The sequence below is a fragment of the Nannobrachium achirus genome, assembly GCF_963921795.1.
Source record: "Nannobrachium achirus genome assembly, chromosome: 16".
NCBI classification, from domain to species: domain Eukaryota; kingdom Metazoa; phylum Chordata; class Actinopteri; order Myctophiformes; family Myctophidae; genus Nannobrachium; species Nannobrachium achirus.
The window spans coordinates 24,353,148-24,377,666 of NC_137823.1; the positions used below are offsets into that span (position 1 = coordinate 24,353,148).

General features: G+C 42.9%; 1 protein-coding gene across 3 annotated transcripts in view; it reads left to right on the forward strand.

Annotated features, from left to right (window-relative positions):
- The window catches only part of senp6a (SUMO specific peptidase 6a), a 37,377-nt gene that overhangs the window by 3,171 nt on the left and 9,687 nt on the right, over positions 1-24,519 (forward strand). The window contains exons 2-18 of one of the 3 annotated variants that reach the window (XM_080744353.1): positions 1,587-1,677; positions 3,158-3,218; positions 5,489-5,598; positions 7,221-7,337; positions 7,742-7,759; positions 8,328-8,401; positions 11,528-11,625; positions 12,318-12,816; positions 15,620-15,858; positions 16,814-16,951; positions 17,275-17,308; positions 17,985-18,176; positions 21,672-21,704; positions 22,070-22,263; positions 22,916-23,118; positions 23,575-23,691; positions 24,016-24,138. In XM_080744353.1, the coding sequence (XP_080600479.1) occupies positions 1,587-1,677; positions 3,158-3,218; positions 5,489-5,598; positions 7,221-7,337; positions 7,742-7,759; positions 8,328-8,401; positions 11,528-11,625; positions 12,318-12,816; positions 15,620-15,858; positions 16,814-16,951; positions 17,275-17,308; positions 17,985-18,176; positions 21,672-21,704; positions 22,070-22,263; positions 22,916-23,118; positions 23,575-23,691; positions 24,016-24,138 (2,341 nt within the window). The remainder of the gene's footprint in view (positions 1-1,586; positions 1,678-3,157; positions 3,219-5,488; positions 5,599-7,220; positions 7,338-7,741; positions 7,760-8,327; positions 8,402-11,527; positions 11,626-12,317; positions 12,817-15,619; positions 15,859-16,813; positions 16,952-17,274; positions 17,309-17,984; positions 18,177-21,671; positions 21,705-22,069; positions 22,264-22,915; positions 23,119-23,574; positions 23,692-24,015; positions 24,139-24,519) is intronic. The other 2 variants (XM_080744355.1, XM_080744354.1) reach the window with 2 other exon arrangements.

The following is a 24,519-nucleotide window of genomic DNA, read 5'->3' on the forward strand; positions in this document are numbered from 1 at the left end:
CCAGCTGTAAATATAAAAAGATGTACCCGGTAATGTTATTACATAGTGGCTCTGCAGGTCTCTAGCTGTCTCTAGAAGATCATCTGTCTGTGTCTGTCTGTCTGTCTGTCTGTGTATCTAGAGAAAATCTCAAAAACCACTGGACCGATCAGCACCATATTTCTTGTGCACATTGCTAGTAGGCCACAGAAATAAATTCTTTCTCACATTATGCTTTATATCAGAATCAGAAACACTTTATTGCCAAACTGATAAAAATTGCACCAGTTCGAAGTGAGCGGTGCAAACACGACCCACGTGCATATGTCCTTGTATGGGCCGTTCTGTCTGTGACGTCAGATACTTTGTGTATTGAGCACATACATGTCTTTAGGTAATACACGCAAAGTAATACAAATAAAGGTATTTTGGGCAGAAGTAGCTTATAAAGCTCTTGCCTTTTACCATGTGAGAAACCAATTAACTTGTGTGTTTGTGTTCTTTTTACCATTGAAGTAACAGCATTGATATCAAGAACCACATTTCAATTTAAGCACTTATTTGAATCTTTGCTTTGTCAACATGCGCGTACTACTTAACTACCACAGTGGTATGGTGACCACAAAATATAGCTTAATTTGAACCAGCCATTTTGGAATGCTAACATCTGCTAACTTGGAGCTTTTATCAGCCATCCTACGGTAGCTGTTTTTTAAACGGTGAATTGTACACATTCAGCAGGCAGTGTTCTACAGTGAGAGCCAAACAGGGTTGTTTAAACATTCCAAACATAGTGTCACACAAGGAAATAACACCAACGGGGCGGCACTGGCTCTGGAGGTATAGCGGCTCTCTCTGGGAGCCAGGAGGTTCAATCCCTGGCTCATTCTGGCTTAAGTGGCTTTGTGTCAAAGTGTCCTTGGACAAGACGCTGAACCCCTAACTGCTACCGATGAGCAGGTTACTGCCTTGCCTGGTTGCCTCTGCCATCGGTGTGTCAGTGAATGGGTGAATGTACCGTAATAATACACAGTGTTAAAATGCGTAGGATGAGTTGTATGCTGTATCATGTTTTCTAGACTAGAGTAGCCAATAAATACCCACATTCACTATAACACAAGTAAACAATATATTTGAAATAACACATGTAACACAATAAACTATTACCAGTAAGACTCCCTAATCGGGAGATAAGCGACCGTCAGGTTATTAGTCCTAAATTATGTCATACATGCTATACAAACATTTGGTGACATGGCATTGGTCTGACATCTCATTGTTCCTACAGCCTATTAGTCCAAATCTGATGATGATAACCTGGTGAAAAATACTATGCCTAAACCTAAATCTAACCCCAACCTCAGTAAAACTATGTCTAAACCTAACCCAAACCCTAACCTCAGTAAAACTATGCCTAAACCTAACCCTAAAACCTAACCAAAGTAGGACTAATGAGATGTACTATGACTAATGAGACGTAAGACTTATGGGCTGTCCCCCAAACATTTATTTGAGGTAGATGACCCATTGTCTGCTGTGTCATGGATCCTCTTGAACTGACCTGGATTAATGTATGTTCTTCTCCTTCATTCGTGTTCTCATGGAAGCTCTGGACAGGACTGAGGGGAGGCGAGGTGGAGGCTTCAAGCACACCTGGGGTTATTCCCTCTCCAATGACAGCGAGGAGGCCAGACATGAGTAAGCAGTGCTAAGCACTTATCTATTTTATAGCCCTTATTTTCTGCTTCAACCTCTAAAATGCATATACACACACACACCACAACCACTGATCTTTCTCTCGCTCATAACTATACACACGCACGCACGCACATCGTCACACCACGGACCCCCCCCCCAGCGTGCATTCACTCGCTTTCCACATACAGTGCATCCATAAATACTTGTTCTGTGATGAACATGTATGTCCTCATTACAGTCGGATCCTATTTTGTCCCCTCAACGGTCCAATTTATTTTTTGTTCCATTTGTTGTCACTGCTCTATGAATTTCCACAATGTCCCAGTGTTAATTTTGACAGCTAATTTCATTTAGTTTTAGTCATAATTTAGTCAGAGCACACAGACAGATCACACATACTGACCACATTTGCTCAGATCTGCTATTTTCAGAGCGCAACACCCGAGCACAACCAAACATAGATGACTGGTCTTTTAATTCTACTGGATCTCTTCTCCACTAGTCCCTCCCTTTAACATTTTAGTTTCGTTTTTATTTGTTGATGAAATTGTCAATATATTTAGTTTTAGTCATCATACAGTAGCTTAGTTTTCCTTTAGTTTTTGTCAGTACGAAAAGGTATTTGACGAACATAAGTCATAGATTTAGTTAACACTGCAATGAAGCAAAGGGCTGACAGACATTCTTCTGCTTCAGGCTGTGCACACAAGGTACATGTCAGATTTATTGTTCACGAGTGTAAATGTGCCAGATGCACGTCTCCTTAACATTGCGTTGCATGGCACCCGAATAGCACTGTTTTGAATGAAGGAATGCGGCCATTTAGTCTTTAAAAAAATACCTTGTAAGGATGTTACTCATTTGTGAGACTGTTAATTATGTGACTATTCATCTCGATTCATTGAAAAAATGAATCGCAATACAGTATGTAATCTAGTTTTGAGTTTGCTTGATCACTGCATGACACTGTCGTACTATGGAGTATACACAAGGCCTTAGCTTTAAGGTTGTGAACATATACCAGTGCACTGGTATCTTCTTTTTCTCTCTTTTTAAGAACCGTGAGAAAATCATAATGTGAACCCAGTAATGCGTGTTGAGTGAATGGTTACTCTACTACCTCTACTAACTTGGCTTGTATCAGTAGTACCCATTGTCTCTGGTGGTCAGAGCACACAGACAGATCACACATACAAGCTGACCATATTTGCTCAGATTAGACATAATTAAAAGGCTGAACATTTTGTTCGATCGCATCTCATGTCACAATCGCAATATCCGACAAGTTTATCACACATGGCATTTGTTCACCATATCATGCAACCCTAGTACGTAGTACACACAAATATTGCGGCATTCCTATTTTTTCCAACAATACACGTGTGTTGGTGATACATATTAGTGAGGTCAAGGTATATAGAATATTGGCACCCCCACCCATCTTTCCTTTCCTCTGGTCTCCTCTTTGCCCTCTCTGCAGCTTGTCGGTGATGACCATGGAGGAGGTGGAGCGACAGCAGACCTCCCCTGAAGGGAAGAAGGTACAGGCTATATACCTCCTTCACTTCTCCCCAAAGATCTGTTCTACCTTTTGCCTCGTAGCTGCTGCTCTTCTCTCTGCTCGCTTTCATCCTTTTTCCTTTCCTCTCCTTTCGACCCGTCTCGAAAGATCTTTGGTTTCTCTCCCCGGCATTTCTCGTTTCATCTACCCCGTTCCCCTGCCTTCTGCTCTCTCTCTCGCTGTTCCATTATCCCGCTTTCTCTCCTCTTGGTTTATTCTCCTCTCCTCTTTAGTCTCTTCTCTGCTGCTACCTGTCCATCCCCCTCCTCTCTTCCATGACTCACGTCCTCAGTACATCTTTAATCTCTGCTGCTGTTGTGTCGACAGGGACCCTTCTCTCTCTCTCACTCTCTCGCTCTCTCTGTCATTGTCTCCGACTCATCTATGGATTGTCATCTGTGCCAACCGCATGCATCATTGGCATCTGGTGTCACAGGGCAATTGCACCCTGGAGGTCCAATGCACAGCTGGCTAGGGGACTCATTCTCTACTCATTCTCGTGAACCACCCTTGTGGTTCACGTGGTGGGGGGGTGCATGTGGCAATTTGGGAGTGGGATCATCTCATTGTATTCTGTTTGTTTTATCATATTTTATGCCAGGAGTGTAGCAGCCAATGTTGTTAAAGAGTCTAATCTTTAAAGGACCATAACAGTGGTTTGGCATGTCTTGCCCCTTGACTACAACCCACGGTGTACTTGACATTATTGCAGAGACCATTTCCCATTACCTCAGCTATCTTTTTTTTTCTCTCTCTCTCTAAGCCATTGGATTATTTCAGTATGACAATAAACTGTAAACTGTTTTGAGATAGTTTAACCCACACAATGAAATGTTTTGCACATGCACAGTTATTTCTGCATCTTAAAGCGTGGATTGGGGCACAAACTGTAGCTTCTCCCTGGAGAGATTTACTTTACGAACAAAATTCAAATGTCCATGGTTTTTTTAATGGTGTTTAGCCAATATTGACTCAGTTATTCAGGATATGCAAGTTAACCCATTTAGAACGGGTGTATAATTATTTTATGCTTTAACTATTAAAAAATAGCAGATATACAAGCTCATAGCGCGGCGAGCTTGTAGATCTGCTATTTTTGAAAAATTGTGAAAATTTTAATTTTGACCCGATTCTATAAGTGTCTTTTGAATCCTTCTAAGGTTTTTTGAAAAACCTATGTTTCTATGTCAGCAATCTGGCCAGCCATCGTCAAAGAAAAGGTCCTTTTCGCTTAACTGGAGCTTAGTTAGTCTGTTCTTGAGAGACTACTATGTCAGTGGTTCTCAAACCTTTTCATTTGAAGGACCCCCAAACTGATACATATTTGGCCATGGACCCCCATCTCAAAATATTTTGTTCCAGGGACCACCCAGAAGCAAAATTTTATTTACAAACGTTCGCTTTGAAAATACATATATTCAAAGATTTGCACACATTTTCACGACTTTTTCAAAAATAGCAGATCTACAAGCTCGCAGCGCGGCACTCGGTGCCACGCTGTGAGCTTGTATATCTGCTATTTTTCAATAGTTAAAGCATTCAATAATCCTAAAGTAACATGGCAATGTGGTCCTAGTATTTTTGTGAGGGTACCTGGTGGCACAGGACCCTCATGGTACCACAAGGACCACATGCTCCTTGTGAGTCCAGGGACTCACAGGAGTCTCTCTCTGCCCTCAGTTTCCTGTCTCTCTGTGCTCTCCTATCTAAAATAAAGCACAAAATGCAAAAAGGAAATATAATCTTGAAAAGTATTTTGTCAGTATTTTAAATGTATACAATGTGGTGGGGGTCCCTGCTTCATCTCTCTCATCTATGCAATATGTGGTGGGGTCCCTGCTTCATCTCACTCAGCTAAGGGGTCCTTGGTCTGAAAAAAAATTGAAGACCCCTGCATATTGTTATGATGATAGCCCCTTTTTATATAATATCAAATACACAAGTTTAAGTATGTGGATCGAGCAGTTGTAGTTGTCCGCTTTTACAAAGGAAATCTACTAGTTTGTTGGAAGCCATTTAGAAAGTGGATGTTCTGTTGTATGGCACTGGAAATGAATTGACTTTAGTGGTCCAGGATACATCCATGAACACAGACTTATACCAGGAAATGATGTGGTTTCCTGCATAATAACTGCCTTTACTCAGTTTATCACACTGTATTAAACAGATGTGCGCTCTAAACGTAATGTTTCCTTTCCAAGCAGATGCCTCTGCCCCGTAAATAATCTGTTGTTTCTCTCTCCACTCCAGTCTCCAGCCCTTAGGCACTACTTGTCGCCGGATCCCATGAGACCATATGAAAGCAGGACAAACAATCACAGTAGGCCTCTCAACAAACTATCGCCTGGCAGGAGACTCGGGTATGTCACGCAAGTATTGCCTGAACCTGTATTTGTTGCTTTTCACATGCATGTATTAAAGTTCTCAGTCGCCACGGCTGATTTTAGTCATTTGGGTTCCATAGAAGCCAGCATGTGTTCTATGGAACCATGTTGCGCTGGCCGATCTATAAGCTCTCAGTGCGAGCTTGTAGATAGGCTATTTTTGGTCATTATTTGGCTGCTTCACTGCTTGGTACGGCGGCTGCACCGACCTCAACCTTAAGGCCCTGCAGAGGGTCGTGCGGACAGCCGAACGCATCAGCGGATGCGATCTCCCCCCAATCCAAGCCCTGTACGACGAACGCGGTGTCAAAAAAGCCCAGGGAATCATCAAAGATATACACCAACCCAACCACAGTCTGTTCAAGATGTTGCTGCATAGAAAACGGCTACGCAGTCTCAAAGCTACTAGCAACAGCCTGCTAAAAAGCTTCTTTCCACAAACAATCAGGCACATGAACAATCTGTCAGAGACGAGAACGGTCCAGGGCAAAAAGAATAGCTAGCCGACCCCCCCGCCATCCCCCTCGTCCCTCCCTTCCCTGCACTATTAGGCTCAAGCCTCACCAACAGTACATAATAGTTACTGTGAGGCTGAACGGCACCTACTGTACTTAAATATATATATATACTTGAAGTTTTTAATTATACTAACCTGTTGCACATAGAACGCACACTGTGAAGTTGTTTACAAAATGTTATAGTACAGTAGCTACTTCGGGAAAATAATGTCATGGGTGTATACAATAACCTTATGCACATGTACAGCTGAGGATGCTTTTTACCTTCTCTTTGCTCTTTTGCCTTTGCACTCTTTCTTTCCTAATTCATTATTACTTATTATTTTATCTTTACATGTGTTGTTTTGTTGTTCTGCTGTTATTTTATATATACCACTGCAATGTCTGAAAGGAAGCCGAATAAAAATAAGTTTTACTCTTATGTACCTCTACAAAAGACATATGAATAAAGTACAACCTTGAACCTTTTTTAAGATTAGAGCATTTGAAGTGGTCAGACTAGCAATCTGTTCAGGAAGCATCTTCCATAAGTCCTTCTTGTCTTGGATATTTCATATAAAAGCAAAGGTTAAAAATATGACTAATACAAAAAAAAGCAGGCTTCTGTGGCCATAAACAGGTTAACTTCTTCTCATTAAAGCCATTAAACTGTGAACAAATACTTGAGAGAATGAGAACTATTAGTACAGTGAACACCAAGAGCGTGTGGGTGGACAGCACTACTGCAAGTGCTGCCTGAGATCACAGGTGTTTGAATGCCTTATGTAGTCTTCTTCAATCTTCTCCACCCAATCACCAGAAGCAATAGTGATTGGCAGCCAGCAATCAGATAATGATCAGCACCTGGAAGTGAACACTCACTCCCACACATAAACTGAGCTAACCCCCCCCCCCCCCCCCCCCCCCCCCCACACACACACACACACACACACACACACACTGACACACACTCTACTGCATACTCACACCCGTAACCTGCAATTTCACACAAATGTCCCAAAAGCATAGAAAGAAAATGAATGTTTTTCTATTGTGAACATATCGGCTATGTTTGACCGACCATTTGTTCCTCTTTTGCAGCGATCTCCCAGAACCAATTATCCCTAACAGAACCAACAACTATTGCATCGTCAGTCACACGCCAACAGTAGTCCTACAAGGACGCAGCTTTCAGCACGCAATAAGGAAACCCCAAAGGTGAAATTACAGTTCACTCTGAGTCGGGTTCAGTCTGTGGGTTTGTGTTTTGGGTTGTACATGTATATTGGCCATCAGTATCTGACATATGTATTAATCTATATGCTGCTCTTTAAGATGGATTTGAGACAATTAGGGCATGGGATCAATAAAGGCAAATTAAATGTTATATTCATACATGAAATCTTCGATGTACAACCATGTCTGTCAGACAACCACAGACTAGTAGAACCTAAAATAGGACGACTTGTAGTACTGTACATTTGAACATTCATGTCAAAAACGCAGGTGGAGAGAGACGTTGCTTTAGGTGTAAACCACATCTAACTAACACAGGTGAACTGAATGCTTTAGTGAGACATGATTCTTCTTTTCTTTTTCTTTTTTTTTCTTTTTTTAAGCAGCCTTGACTTTAAGGAAAGGTAAGCAGTCGCTCTTGAGCCCCTTACTTGGCTCAGAACCATTGCATGCACTTTTGTTGCTTTCTCTCCGCTCAATTCTTAGTATCGGATTACAATAATATACAGTCAGAGCTTATTTCTCCAGACTTTGTTCAGTGTGTGGGTACTGAGTAATGACATGTTCATATATGTGTTTAAAAACATAGCAGCTGTTTGTGATTGGGAAATGGGTTGTATCCAGTATTTTTACAGCGCAAACAGTATCCGTTTCTTTATAGAGTTATAAACAGTACAGATGTACTCTTATTGTTTACTATGCTCTGGTGAAATACTTGATGGCTTTAGTGCATGTTATCTGTCTTCTCTAACCAACCTTTGGCCTGACCCTAATTGTGAAATGCTGTAGTTTGCCATGTAGCAGGATCCATATGAACTAGTTGTTTGATATACTTCATATTCTGTTTCTAAGGGGAAATAATGTTTGGCTTATTTTTGTGACATTCCGGAAAATCCGCATAACGAACAAACAGTTTGAGAGACTAGGTCAACCGAATAAGTACTAACAACATAATTTCTTTTACCCTTCCAGAAATAACTTCTGCAGCCCGGCGCAGCAAGCAGTTGAAGTCGACAGCATTGTGCTCACCTGTCCAGAGATAACAGGTACGCAGCATCCACATTCATGAGAAAGTCACCACGTCATATTTTCTTTAATTCTTTAACTCTTTTACTGCTTCGGACGTTCCCGTTCGCCCCAATTTTGACGGCGGCGCGTTGCCAATACGGCTCGTTTTTACCTCTTCTGATGACTGTAAGCTCATAGGGGGGTTGCGCCGCCGTGTACTGTAAAAACATCTCCCGTAATGCTGCTCTCAAAAATCCACCGCACGTTAGCAATAATGGAGTCCCAAATCACTTCCTGGCTGTTTTCTGTGGATCTGTTCTAGAAAATGTATTTCTATGCTCTGACTGGATGGCAAGCGAAACGGCCCAATTCACATGAATTCTTTGTATAAGGCTGCCCTCATGCCGCCAGCTAGGCCAAAGTACACATATGAGCGTCGTACCGTAAAAAAGAATTAGTTTGAAAATATCAATAGATAATTTTCTATAACATCGCAAAGGTAAGCTGCTTTTTGCTGGCACCAGCCCCAATAAATACATTATAACATCTGGCAGTAGGACAGTTAATTGATAGGATTGTTGACAATTGCAGATAGACAGAGTTTCAAGGAGAACACTGTGTTCTTCTGGCCAGGTGGGAGGGGGTGAATGAAGAAATTGTGTGTGCGCCGTGCAGCGTGTTTGTGCATCTATCTGTGTTCGTGCGCACAACATACCGTGTATGAGAACAAATGCAGTATGTACTGTGTATGTGGTGTGTGCATGTACTCTGTAGCATCGACAGGCAAATGGTTGTGGCTTTGTTGTGGGGCTGCAGATCTGGGCAGACTCTCCTGCCTGCTGTCTGCCAGAGAGGGGGATCAGAGCCCTCTCAGATTAATCCACAAAGCCCCTGAGAGAGGAAGCCTCTGTGCCTGCCTGCATCTATGCCTCTCTGCCTCCTTCCATCTCCCTGTGTGCCTGTTATTCCCCTACCCGTCCTCCCTATCTCTCAATACCCGTCTCCCTTCTTCTGTGTGTGCCTGCCTTCTCTGTTTCCTCCCTCTTTCTCTCTACCTTCCTCTTTGCCTCTCTTGTCTTTCCCTACGTCCCCGTCTCCTTCCCCCGTGCCTGCTTCCCTTCCTTCCACCCTGGCAGCAGCATCAGATGAGCAAAGAGAGGACGGCTCATCACACTCACATACTGTAGACTAGCTTAATAAGGCTGTATAGCTTTGCCAAGTCTCTGAATCCAGGAAGTGATTAGAGGATTTCTGTACAAAAAGTGACCTTGGTGCTGCAGAGCTCTCCACAGCCATATTTAATCATCATCTATCAACATCTTTTATTTATTTATTTATTTATTTTTGGTCTTTTTACGATCGAAAACAAAAAGCTGAAAATGCAAGGAAGTAATACGATTTGAGAAAGAAGTGTGCCCTTCAAATAATTGTAAGGTAAAGCCCTGCTTTATCATATAAGACAGTCGCGCAACTCAAATTTTGCTTCTGGGTGGTCCCTGGAACTAAATATTTTGAGATGGGGGTCCGTGGCCAAATACATATCATTTTTGGGGTCCTTCACATGAAAAGGTTTGAGAACCACAGACATAGTAGTCTCTCAAGAACAGACTAACTGAGCTCCAGTTAAGTGAAAAGGACCTTTTCTTTGACGATGGCTAGCCAGATTGCTGACATAGAAACATGTTTTTTTTTTTTTCAAAAAACCTTAGATTGATTCAAAAGACGCTTATAGAATCGGGCCAAAATTCGAATTTTCACGATTTAAAAAAAATAGCAGATCTACAAGCTCGCAGCGCGCCGCGCTGTGAGCTTGTAGATCTGCTATTTGTCAATAGTTAAATCATAAAATAATGATACACTATAATGTGTACCCGTTCTAAATGGGTTAAAGAAATGATTATTGCTGAAGAACCATGACAGAATAGACATCAGTTATGGATAACTGCTGTGAGACTTCATCATATTTATGGTTGATAGACTGTCTGTGCATTGATTCATATTCACTTTAGTTAGACCGTACACTTCATATAGGCTACTCATTATATTCATTATATGGACTATATCCTCATGTTGTTGTTTTTTTGCCATGTTGTCTCTCTTGTACATTGAAATTGTAGTAATAAAAAAAGCATTTTCCCATTCAACCAATCCTATCAGGTCTGCATTCCATACACCTGATCATCGTTCCCATTTTCGCGGTAATTAACTCAGCGCCGCGGTATGCCTTTACACAACCGTGCGTGGTATTGCGGTTATTTGCACCCAGTTCTAGTTGTAGCTACCTGTCTGTAAGAACTGTAACTGCATCCACCTTTTCTTTTCTATATTACTGCGTCCTGCGACCTTGATATTCGTGTAATACATTGCCTGGTTCCAGCCCATAGACCCCGCCCACTCTCAGAGTGGACTGAGTACATGAATAGGCAGTTTAGCAGCCAAAAGATTCGGCTGATCCAATGAGCGCGGGGGGTGGGTCTAACGAATATCCAATCAGCGCAGCAGTTGAAACGATTTCAAATGGAAGTTCTCACACGACAGGCACACATACACACACACGCGCACGCTGAGTTCACCAAGCTGTTAATGTTGATTACATGTTTCTGGTCGCAGTTCTGTGTGTAAGCAGTCACTGGCACAGACAGAGAGAGACACACACACACACTCCACGGCTGTGCGTCGCGATTACACGCTTGCAAAAAAGTCCCTCCCCCGTTAATCGTTTAGAATAGGGCACAGTTTCAGACTAAAGCGTGAGCTGAGTCTCAAATCAGGCTATGTAATACATTAATTATATTGGTTGAAATTGGTCCAGACCTGCCTATGTAATCGAGCATTGTTTGCCTGAAAGTAATACAATTTTTACTTTTTAGGATTTTTTTTGCCACTTTTTTCTCATTTTGGGGTGGATCTATTGTTAACTATGTCCTCATTATGACCGTGGTTATGCCATGAATAACGTATTCTTTCTTTAGACCAGTCCTCAGTCTGTGTCTTTCATGGCCACGTATGCCTGGCTAACCTTTTCGTTCCGTCTAATAAATGTTTACTAGACTTGACCTGCCCTTGTTTCATTGTCAGCTTCTGGTTTCTCACCTGTCACACCATAACACTATTGATATTAACGCAGATCTGTCTTTCTGTCTGTTCTCCTCCCTCCCTGGTAGGTGAAGATCACTTGAACATAAAGCGCCGTTTCCCACAGAAGAGGAAGCCCCTCCTAGAAGGCTGCAGTGGTTTCCCCTCTGCTATTAAAACTACACTGGTAAGATACCAGTGTTTTCCAAACCGATCAAGGTGCAATGGATGCACCTGGCATAAGTAAAAAGGCTACTGTAAAAAAATCTATTAAATAATTTTGTTGTTTTGGTTTAAGTAGCCGTAATAAGTGGGATAATTGTCTGGAATCGGTTATTATTGAGAAACAAACCCCTTCAGGTGTGATAAAGACCCCTCTGCCTCGCTTCGGGTTCCAATCACACTGTCAGGGTTTATCTTTCAGTAATGACTGACTCCCTGTCGATTATCCCTTGATAATCCAATAGTAGCCCTTGCTAGTCCAATGGTGGGGTACAAAAACTTGTTGCATGTTGATGCATTGTAAGCTTGTAGATCTGCTGTTCTCGAGGCAAAAGCCTGAAGCAATCATGACATTGAGTAACTAATATAGTATATCGTCACTGTCGGGCAGAAACCTCGTATCTCCAAGTTTCAAATTTGTACGTTCTTTCCCAAAGTAAAGCACTGCTTCATCATACAAGGCCGTTGCACAAAAGTAGTGAACACAGCAGATCTACAAGCACACAGTGCATCGCGTGCTTGTGGGCTTGTAGATCGTCTGTTTTCACTAGTTTAAATCATTTTTAAAATGATAATGCAAAACGAACAGTTTTGGACATACAAGATTTGCACCCGACAACGACGATATATAACATGGTTCTCCTCATACACCCGCAGCCTATTCGACCAAGTGTGCACCTAGCGGTTTGCGGCAAGTGCAAACAGGCGACGAGCCAGGTAGACGGTTCCAAGTGTCAGCACTGTGGCAGCAGCCTGGCCCTTCCCCCTTCCTGCCAGCACGTCGTCCAGCAAGCCCCTCCACCATCCTCTTTGGCATCCCGGCCCCCCTTCCGCTCGCAGCCCCCCACCTCCCCCGGACCAGCCGCCACCACCAATACCACCTTGGTCGCCGTCGGCGGCCTCCACCTCAACAACAAGCCTCCAGCCTTCTATGGTCCGGGGTCGACCATGAGGGCGCCGCGCATGGAGATCCTCCCGGTACGAATCACGAACGCCAGGGTCGGCCTGCTGCCCCACCCCAGTAACAATACAAACGGGAGGCCTGCCGCAGGACTAGCCGGCACGGCGCCGAGCTGTTGCGGCGCCAGGATCTCTCTGTCCACCAAAGGGAAGAGGACGGCGGTGTCCAGGCAGCAACATGAACTCAATGATCCCAGTAAGTTCTCCAAGGGAACAAAGGAATCCTACTTCAATACCCACAATCCTAATGTGTTGCAGCGGCTCATGGGAGAATTTGTTCATTCATTCTTAAAATATGTACACTGCATTGCATTGTCCAATTTTTTTTTATGTACAGAATCAAATGTTTTATGATCAGGATGATTCAACGGGAGTGTAGTTGACTTACAGATAGATTGATAGATACCCGCCCGGAGACAGCACAGCAGTTTAAGGTTTACAAAGTACTTAACACATGGGCTACAGTCATTCACTTGCGTTTTATTTTGAAGAGCCCCGTAAGCCACGTGCGTGTGCATGTTGTGTAATCTGACGATTACAGGAAGGAGGTCAGTTTGTTGCGCTCTATTATTCACAGGGAAGGTTGCTGAGCTAGGAACTGGAGATTACCCCCAGGTGCACTCTTATGCGTCTCTAGATAAGAGAATAATTTGTGAACAAGTTAAATTGGAAAGCTAATTCACCGGTGGTAGTTAATTATAGGCAGAGGATTTTGAAATGCAGCTGCTTGCCAAGTGTTTAGTAATACTACGAAAACCACAAAACACCTGCTGCTGAATCTTTCCAGGTCAGCCATGAAACTCACATCTGCTTGTGAACGGGAGCCGTTAGAGACAAGAGACGATGAATGTGCGACATTTAAATTTAGCTGAGCTCTATTGTACCTGCCTTCAGAGAGATCAATCTACCAACATGTATTTTCAGTATAGTCTCAGTCTCTAGTTGTAGGGAATTTGAATTAAATGTGGCTTTTTTTTTAGAGCTCCTTTTTTTGAAGTGGTGAAAGCCGCTTCCAAGGAGTGGCTTTGTCTGTCCCGTACCTGTTTTTTTGAGGATTCCCATAGATTCTCAAGGAGTGAGAATGTCTGTCCCGTACATGTCCCGTACATGTCCCGTACATGTCCCGTGCATGCAGAATTGAGGATTGGTCAAGCTTCACATGACAATTTGGCCCTCCAGACAAAATCATTCATTCATTCAGAATTCGTAAAAGTATAGAACTAAAGCACATAGAAAGTATAGATCTAGAACACATAATGTATACATCTGGAACACTGATTTCAAAGCTCTAGTACACATAGAATAAGAATTCACCGCTTCACTTCGAACCGAGGTTTGATTTTTATTTTGCTCATTTTACAGTTCTTTAAAAAACATGTCTTTAAAAAAACCACACCTTCGCACCTGTGCGAAGTGACCTCTCTTAAACATGACGACACACGTGCATATCTCCTTGTGTGGGCTCCTAGTATGTCCAGCAGTGGTTATGTCGGTCTCTGTGTACTTTCTATGACGTTAGTCTTGTGCTCATATGGACATAGAGACATAGGGACTTACACACAAAGCCAGACGTAGGAGCGGTTAGCACCGCTCAATGAAATTTATATGAAGGTCCTTCTGTTGATAAACTGTTAGTTGAATGACAAATTCAAACTCTGGACAATGAAACATTTATTTATAGTTTTGGGTGTATACTGTATGAGATTACATTCACCGGGTTTCCTGAAAATCTCACCGGTGCGAAGTGAGCACTGCATATCTCCTTGTATGGGGGCGTTGTGTCCGTGACGTAAGTTAACTCCATACATGGAGTTCCGTGCTCATACGGACATGGGGACATACACACAAATCCAGACGTAGGAGTGATTAGCACCGCTCAAAAATAAAATAAAGATCAAGTAAGTATAAAAAGATTGGGTAAGCAAACTTGCCACCATGTCATGGTCGATTATAAAACAATCGAAGTGTGGGCGGGGAATATGACTGAGAAACATACAGTACAGAATTACCTTTTTGAATTTTCAGTTCCAGTAACAAATCAGTGGCCAACGGTAGTTGACTGGTTGTTGCTGAGCATCTGCCACCCATTCAGGTGTAAAATCATGGAGTTGCTGTAAGTCTTCCCAGTGTTTCGCCTAGGTGGTTAGGGGTTAGGTTTAGGCATAATTTCTGTGAGGCTAGGGTTAGAGTTGGGCATAGTGTTTGTGAGGTTAGCAGGCATTGACACTAAGGCTTGCCCACCTGCCCCTGGCAGGTGAATAAAACTTTCAGGCAGGTGAATTTTGCTTTCAGGTTGCCCGACCGAGCAAGTGCTCATTTGAGAGGGGACGCAACAGTCTATAAACACAGCACAAGATATCTGTCTAAACGCCTGAATGTGGCCAGCGCAGCCGCACGCTATGTCTTCTGGTCTGTGGAATGTAAAATAAGAGCACTGTTTGTTTACCTATAATGTGCTGTTTTTACTGTTGCTATACACTATTAAAAATCTAAAATGGCAAGTGTGAAACCATAGACATATTCAATCATAGCTATGTAGGTACTGTGTTTGGAATTTGGAAGTATTTAGGATACAGTATAACATTTTTTATCACACAGCCCCAAAAAGTAAAGAAATAAATTATATAATGGATAATTACGTAATGGATGATTTACTTTTCGGGCAAGTGGGCATGACCTGTGGGCAAGTAGAACTTGACCTGTACTTGCCCGACGGGCAAGAGCCTCTGAGACCTTGGGGTCAACCCCTGCGGTTAGGTTTAGGCATAGTTTTTGTGAAGTTTAATGTCGAGGTTTAGGCGCACATGGAAGACTCACCAATGAAAGAGGGATTCCTGCTGTTAACACACGTTTGTTTTTTGTTTTTCAAAAAATAGCAGATCTACAAGCTCGCAGCGCGGCACCGAGTGCCGCGCTGTGAGCTTGAATATCTGCTATTTTTCACTGGTTAAAGCATTCAATAATTCTAGGCCTAAAACACGCGTTTGTTGTTCCCCCAGTTGTACTGTCCAGTGATGAAGAGGAGGACCTGGACAACGCCAGCACGGGAAGCGTCAACCGGTTGGACAGCGTTTCGCCTCGGCCGGCAGACTCCGCCCACTCATCTCCAGCACCGTCTGGTGGGCGGGTGGAGGCGGCGGTGAAGAGCAGCGGCGAGCAGGAGGACGTGAACTCCGACATGTTCCCCGACATGGACATGAAGATCTCGCTAACCCGGAGGTCTCGAATGAAAGATCAGGTATGATGAATTTAACAGTCCCATTACACCAGGGGTCTTCAACGTTTTCAGGCCAAGGACCCCTTAGTTGGGAGAGAGATGAAGCGGGGACCCCCACAACCTTTGCATAGATTCCATAGTTTGCTTGACAGCACAATCGTCAGTGTATGTTGGATTCATGTCAATTTGTGTTTTCAGATATTTAACCACTTGAACCATCAATACTTAATAAACTTGACCTTTGACTATGTACTTAGTCTTCTGTTTTTCTCCTCTACACCAAAGCTCTTTGCCGAACATAGTCGATCTACAAGCTCACAACGCCTCCCAGCGTGAGGCGTTGTGAGTTTGTAGATCTGCTATTTTTGGCTAAAGTTCTCCGAATATGGACACTAGGGTTCAAGTGGTTAATATAAAATCACTCAAAGATTTGGAGAACCCCCTGTAGTAACTCTGAGGACCTCCTAGGAGTCCCGGACCCCCCGTTGAAGACCCATGCATTACACAACAAACACTGTCCATTCATACTGTATCATGACTGGCGACTTTCTTGTGTTCGCAGGCCATGTCTAGGGTTTAGATTTCACATGATAAATAAACCTATGAACTGGTACCAAGTAATTGTTCAAAAACACTGGCGACAAAAATGCTGGAGACATTTCGGCTGGCCGAACCGAACAAATTTATCAGAGAACGGAATTGAGAACTCTTAATCCACGAGGAGTGGCAAAATCTGGATATATTCCGAGGTCCCGTTGTTTCAAGGTCCCAGTCCGGTTAGGTTTGGGCTTAGGGTTAGCATTCACCAGCGTCGGCAGGTTGGCCTAGGACTACTGTGACCTCGAAACAACGAGACATCGGAATAGCGCTACGCGCCACAAGGAGTACACTGCAGCCTTTAGTGTGAGGAAGAAAGAAAACCCTGTCCTTTATGATTCTGATGCTAAACGCATTCCTCTCCCCATTGCCCTTGTAGCATGGAAACTACAGCTTGGAAGCAGACTCCCCTAGGACAAAGAAATCCAAACCATCTGACAAGTGTGGAAGCATCATACTGGAGTGTCGGAGTGTGAGGGTCGGGACGCTGCGCAGGATGGTGACAAAGCCTGTCATAGTAAGTCATTTATAAGTCATGTGGTTTGCGACTGCGGGGGGTGGAGGCTTGGCGCGCTGGCCCTGCAGTGTGTGGCCTGAGGCCGGTCAGGTGGAGGGTTAGCCGGGCCGGGCCTGTCACATCATCACGCAATGATTTGAGATGATCATAATTATGTTTCGCATGATCGTCATAATCATTTCCATACGGGCCAGAATATTGTGTAAAAGGAAAAAGCTAAATAAAATGTGAATCATAAAATATAAAAAACAGTAGACCAAAAGCGCACACTGCAAGAATTCTTTATGATCATGGTCAATAAGTAACTGTTTGTTTCTTTTCAGTTCTCCATAGAGCACATCCAGCTTGAGACAGAACGTAAGTGAAAATCCTTTCTAACTGATGGTCATGCAATGCTGTGTCCATAATACTGTTTGACTGGATTAGAGCAGGGGTTTTCAAAGTGGGTGACGGGGCACCCTGGGCGACAGCAGTCCAGGGGTGCCGCGTGATCATTTGATAATATTTGGAATTTATTTGGACACTTGAAAAAATATTTAGTATCATTTTAAACTTGAAGTACAAAGTTATTTTCAGTCAGTTCTAACCAAAATGGCTATTATCTCAACGTTTTCCTCGCAACATAATCACTAAAATATCATTACTGTCAGGCAGAAACCTCTGTCGCACAAAACTAGTGAAAACAGCCGATCTACAAGCACACACCGCCTCGCGATGCGTACATTAGTACATTTTATAGATGATAAATACAAAACAAACAGCTTTGGACACCCGCCAACAACGATATGCTATAAATATAAGGTGCTGTGGGTGAAAATTATAATGTAGGGGTGCCTCGGATTAAACAAATATCTATGGGGTGCCCTGAGACAAATACGTTTGGGAATCCCTGGATTAGAGGGTCTTTGAAGGTCAAACTAGCAATAGAAGAAGCGCTCCCTGGTCCAACATCCATGCTGTTTCACAAATCACCGATTAGGACTCGGACATGACTGATTTAGGTTTTGCTTTGTTCCATGGGTTTGTCTGGCAGCCAACACCAAGTCGGACGCGCTGGAGAAGGTGAGCCTGCGGGCGTCGGAGCTGATCAGCTGCGAGTGGTGCTGCGTGCGGAAGCTGCCCGTCCTCTTCTTCCAGACCACGCCGGAGGAGTGCCTCCGCCTCCGCACGCAGCTCAACATGTCCAGGGAGAAGGGAGGCCAGTGGTACGACTCTGCTGGGGACCGTGAGTACACACTTTACAGTGGTGGAAAAAAGTAACTCGAATGTTTTACTCAAGTCAAAGTATCAATGAAAATAGCTATTTTCAAATGGCCAAGGTATAAAGCCAAGGTTTTGTAATATTCCAAATTTACATCTGCAAAAGTAACTAGTAACTAAAGTTTTCAAATGATTGTAGTGGAGTAAAAGTACAATATTTGGATCTGAGAAGTAGTGGAGTAGAAGTAAAAGTATTGGAAATACTCAAGTAAAGTACAAATACCTCAAAAGTGTACTCAAGTACAGTAGTACTGTAAAAATGTACTTAGTTACTTTACACCACTGAGTACACAGAACCTATGCTGCACGTCAGTGGTTTCTCAAACCTTTTCATTTCAAGTGCTCGCTAATGCAGGTGCGAAGGAGTCTGTTGGTTACAGGTTGCATGCTGAAAATAGACGATCTACAAGCTCGGCGCGCAGTTGTAGCACGACGAGTTGTGAACTTGTAGATCTGCTTTTTTCAGAGTGCAACACCTGAGTGTCTTTTAGTTCTACAGGAACTCTTCTCCACTAGTCCCTCCCTATAACATTTTAGTCTAGTTTTTATTTGTGTGTGATATTGTCACTATATTTAGTCTCAGTTTTAGTCACCATAGCGTAGTTTTTATTTCGTTTTTTATTCAGTTTTCATCAGTGAAAAAAGGTTTGTCTTAGTTTTAGTCGACGAAATTAACAGTGGTGTGTAAGTCGTGGATTTGGTGGTGAAGCCACATTGGGCACGGCTACCACACCTGTAGTTCCCTAGCCTGGCTTGGCCAGACTATATACTAATGCAGCTAACTAACTGCAGTATATATCCCCACCTTGTTTTAACATGGGTGGATTGTCTGGCTGTTAGTGGTGCGCGGGCCGACCCGGTGCCCCCACCCGCCCGCCAACCCGCCCGCCAGCGGGTGGGTGGGTCAAGGTTTCAGACCTTTTCAGGCGGGCGGCGGGCGGGTGGGTTATCACCACTCTCACGTGCAAAAAATAAATAAGAATAATCACCTGTTCTTATTTGCCTTTTATTCTTAATAAGAGTAGGCCTATAAGAATGAGAATACAACGTTTGAATACGAGCACGAGCGAGCGAGTTTTAAAATGCGCCAGAGAGGAGCGAGGTTTCTCCTCCGCTCCTTGGTGCGAGGAGCGTCCCAATTCCGCTCCTGTTGGGGCCGCGAACCACATCTTGCCAACATTTGACACAACGTGAGCACAGCAGAGAAGATGCACAAACAATTCAGCGCGTGTCGCTGATCAGGATTTCACTTAAATGTCTCTGAGCTCTGACTCTCTGTCATCCACACAAGTCCGTTTATAGCTAAATACTTTGTGTCGGTTAAGTTATATAACCAGTCAACGGATACGATTTGAAACACAACTTTCACAAGTGAGGCAGATTTTTTGACTGAATGAACCAACCAACCACGCTTACCTCGGCTCGAGTCGCTCCCATCTCTCCAATCTGGTGATTAATCAATAACCAACAGGATTTAATATTGTCCGTCTTTTGCTGTCTGTTTAAAGTGCGTGGCGCTGTATAAATATGATTGACATAAAACCGCCACTCTTACCCCGACGATGCCCGGCGATTAGAGAGAATGAACGTCTTGGAATGAATGTCTTTTAGGCTAAACCCCAATTTGAACAACACGTTTGTTTATTTAGCCCATGACAATATTGTGCTACTGTAAACCTTTCTGTAAAGCGACTTTGGGTACTTAGAAGAGCCGTATATAAAGATGAGCTATTGTGGAGATGATATACCATCTTTTTTTACAATGCGGGTTGCGGGGCGGGCGGATTCGTTGATTTGTATATTGTTCTGCGGCGCGGGCGGGTTACGTTCCGTGCGGGCTGTGGGTCGTGCGGGTTATTAAAAAAACCTCACCCGCGCAACACTACTGGCTGTGCTAGGCTAGTAGTTCCGAACTGGAATGTTTTCTAAAAAGGTACTTTTCTTCTGTGCAGGTAGGTGTGTAATCTAGGGCTTCGTTAAAAACTGTTGAGTCTTGGGTCTGATTGAATTATGTGCCAGTGTTTTGTAATTATATTTTTTTTATAAAAGAATGGATGGATGAGTACCTGAGCACACAGAGCAGAGAATTTGACTTTTTAGGTCTAGTTTTAGGTATGAGGCATTCCTCTTCATAAAATGGTCAGCAGCACCATCAATCCACTCCTGTTTGTACCCTCTTTCCATGAATCTTTTGGTCAGATCGGTTGCTTGTGTGTTATAACCAAGTCTGTGCTCCAAACCCTCCGTACTCTTTGAAACTGCCTGATTATTAGCAGACTTCAAATGAGTTGTGTGGGATGAAAACTATCCCCTCGTAACAGAGCATTCCTATCTGTGGGTTTGCAATACACATCTGTCTGTATAGAGATGTCATTTTTTAAGACTAACACATCCAGGAAACTGAACTTGAGTAAACAGTAGATGTTCATTGGCTGAATTTAAATAATCATTAAACTGTTTCAGTGTGTCTGCCATGCTCATCCATAGAATGAACAGGACATCAACACAACAACACAGATATAAAAGAATGGTAACAGTAGACTCAAACTAAATGGGGCCATTTTACTACCCATGGCTGTCCCCTTGTTCTGTAAGGAAAAATACAGCGTTGTTTAGAAGGTAATTTGTAGTTGACAGACGCTAGTTTAGTGACACAGGCTGTGCTGGGTTTGATAGACAATCTGTTTGCGTCAGAAACAAATGTTGACAGCCTCCACACCACCCCTTTGACTTGATCAATCGAATCCCTTGTATAAGAGGAGAGAGAAGTATAACCCATGCCTTCAGGCAGTTGTCAACAAAGGTAGAAATATTTGTAGTTAAGAGAATCAACACAAGTAGAAACATTGGTAGTTAGAGAATCAATCAATACTACTATTAGTCTACCCACTAATGGATTCGCCTGACATTTATGCACCTTAGGCAAAGTGTAGAATTAGAATACAGGAATGACAGGAAAATCGCTTTTCACGAATGCATATTCATTTTTAATGATTTCACCATTTTCAAACCAATGTTGCAATTGCTCTTGTACAGTTGCCCTAAAGTGACTAGTGGGATCAGACGGGAGTTTTCTGTAGTGTCATCATTTAATTGTCTCCTAATTTCAATGTTGTAATCATAGAAGTTTTGAATGATGATAGCCTTTGTCTACAGGGTGAAATATAATGGTAGTGTCTTTCTGTAATTCAGTCTCTTCCCGATTTTTATTGAAATATGCACCTTGAGATGCGGCATCTCATTTTTGAGGGGGTCCCATAAAAACATTCATACAGTTAGCTTGCTCACCCTCTCCCACCCACCCCACCAACCACCACACCATCAGCTGTTAAACAGAAGAAAGAAGGACTCTCAGTGCAAATACATAAGTTTATGTCCCTACAGGTACAGTCAATTTAGAAGCAGAAGCAGTTGACTTAGACATATTATTAAACACTTTATACTCCCTTTTTCTCTTTAGGGAAGCCCGTACATCAAACTCTACCAAACGGCAGTAAGTATCGAGAGATGCATGCCTATTTCTCGGAGGAACGAAGGTTGACCTTTTCTCTGAATGGTGTGGGTTTTACCTACAGTCGAATTAGTAGTGGGTGGAGCCACGTCTAGTTCATTCACAATGTCATTCACATTAGGATTGTGTCCATTGACTGTCACTGGGGAAACGGTTGCACTGGAATGAAAATGGTTCTTTGAGTCTCGATGTGCAAAAAAAAAAAGTCTGTCTCAAAATCATTCGTGTCGGATGTTAGGTGCAAATGATAAGCCTGTGCCAAGAGCGCTCGTGCACAGTTCTGATAGGGGTTTTGGTCGAAAAGTTCATTACCGTGTGTAACGTTTTGCTCCTGTCTTTTTCTCCAGAGTCTGACGAGAAGTACATTGTTCTGATCTTCGAGAACGGACTCAACATGAAGGAACAGATGATACTGGAAGATATTCTGGTGGAGATCGGAACCAACAACAACCTGACCGACTTCCCCGCCAAGCTGACGTTTGATGAGGCCAACATCCGACTGGTCAACTACAACAAGGCCACCAAGGAGAAAGAGGAGAAGGTGAGGGGTTTTCCATTCAACTAGCGGGTTGCCGCTTTTTTTACTTTATTTTTTAAGTCCTTTATTGATTTTTGTACCTTGTCTACTTTTAACAAATAGCCTCTAGAGCAGGGGTCTTCAACGTTTTCAGGCCAAGGACCCCTTAGTTGAGAGAGGGATGAAGCAGGGACCCCCACGACCTTTTCATAGATTCCACTTAGTTTCATCGTTTGACAGCATAATCGTTAACCTGACTCCGCCAGATGGTGGCAGCAGTGCATATGCATGTCAATACTTAATAAAATTGACCTTTCCCCCTCTACACCAAACCTCTTTTCTGCGAGGCGTTGTGAGCTTGTAGAGCAGCTATTTTCTGCTAAAGTTCTCAGCATATGGGTTCAAGTGGTTTATATAAAAAAATAGAAAAAGGTTTTTATCATACAGAGATTTGGAGGACCCGCTGTAGTAACACTGAGGACCCCCTGTTGAAGTCCCCTGCTCTAGATTTTGAAAAAGGGGAAGCAGCTCTCTTTAGACTTTTATCCTCTTCTCGTCGATGTGTTTTATATACCGTTCATGTATTTACAGTTCATAAGGTTTTATTCTGGGAGGCGTACCATCTGGGAGAGACTACACCCGTTCACAAGCAAAACGTTATTCTTTCTCTCCACAGTCAAAGCCGACGGCTAACAAAGTCACCCCGGTCTCGCCGGTTACAGCGGTCACCAAGGTTGCTGGGCAGGTGACCCAGGTGAGTCCAGTGACCACACCTGTGCGAACGCGGATGACCACCCGCCAGCAGTCCAACGCGTTCTTTGAGGACGACGAAGAGGACATGGGCGAACTCCAGTCCACCTTCACTGGACCAATCGTCAAGTAAGCAGCGTCCACGTTTTCTGTGCTGTCAGAACGTCTGCTCTAGTCTAGAACGATGTTTAGGACGGTGTTCAGTTGTGGAAAAAGTATCAATACTACAATGTAGAAGTACTCTGTTACAAGTGAAAGTCCAGAATACTTGAGTAAAAGTATAGTCATCCAAATGTAACAAAAGTAGAAAGTACTCATTATGCAGTTTCCAAATGTATAAAATGTATAACAATCTCTTGAAAATAGCAGATCCACAAGCTTGTGAGCTTGTAGATTGTCTATTATTCAAATGTCCAAAAGCTATATAGGGTTGAAGTGGTTAATTTATGTTTTGTAATAATCAAAATCTACAAAGTAACTAGTAACTAAAGTTTTCAAATAATTGTAGTGCAGTTAAAGTACAATATTTTTCCTCTGATATTCCACTATTCCAGTCATCATGGTAACGTTTGTTTTATTTTCCAGGCTCATTATGTACCCCCCTCCCCCAGCCAAAGGAGGTATAACTGTTACTAATGAAGACCTTCATTGCCTTAATGACGGAGAGTTCCTAAACGATGTCATCATAGACTTTTATTTAAAGTGAGTTAAATTTGTATTAATGTGGGTCCTTTGTTTTTATCGAACTGTAGTCAAACATGCAAACCGTTGCTGTCGGGTAGACATGTTTTTTTCGTAAATGAGTCCCCTACTTCATCATGCATGATTATCACACAAAAGTAGTGGAAATAGTTGGTTTTGAGCTTGTAGATCGGTTATTAAAATGATACAAAGGGAACAGTTTTGAACATACAAGGTTTCTACCAGACAGCAACAAATACTGCATATCTTTACATTCCAACATTCTAATTACCACACTAAAACGATGTGAAACAAAACCTAACTCCGCTGTTGTCTTTCCTCCAGATACGTAGTCTTGGAGAAATTGAAAAAGGAAGATGCGCAAAGAAGCCACGTGTTCAGCTCTTTCTTCTACAAGAGGCTGAATCAGAGAGAGAGGCGGAATGTTCCAGATATAGCCAATCTACCGTGAGTCAGTGTGGTCCTCGGCACAAAGGACCATACCTGTGGTCTGGGCATGTTTAAACCATTGATTACTCACTTGTAAGCATGTGGATCTCCATCACGAGGGCGATTCGATACACTGTGACTGCCAGTGATACGATATGATAGCGATACGATATATCAGCAGTACATTGAAGCCTCTGACGATACGATGCGATAGGATTCGCCCCTGTTCCTGATTGATGCAACTTGATGGCGATTCAATTCTGCACATAATTCTGCGATACAATGTTCATCTCTCTCTCAGCTAAGGGGTCCTTGACCTGAAAAACATTCATTATCTGAATATAATCCAGGATTATGGCATTTCTTTACACAGTAAGCAGTACGCCCAGCAACATTGTT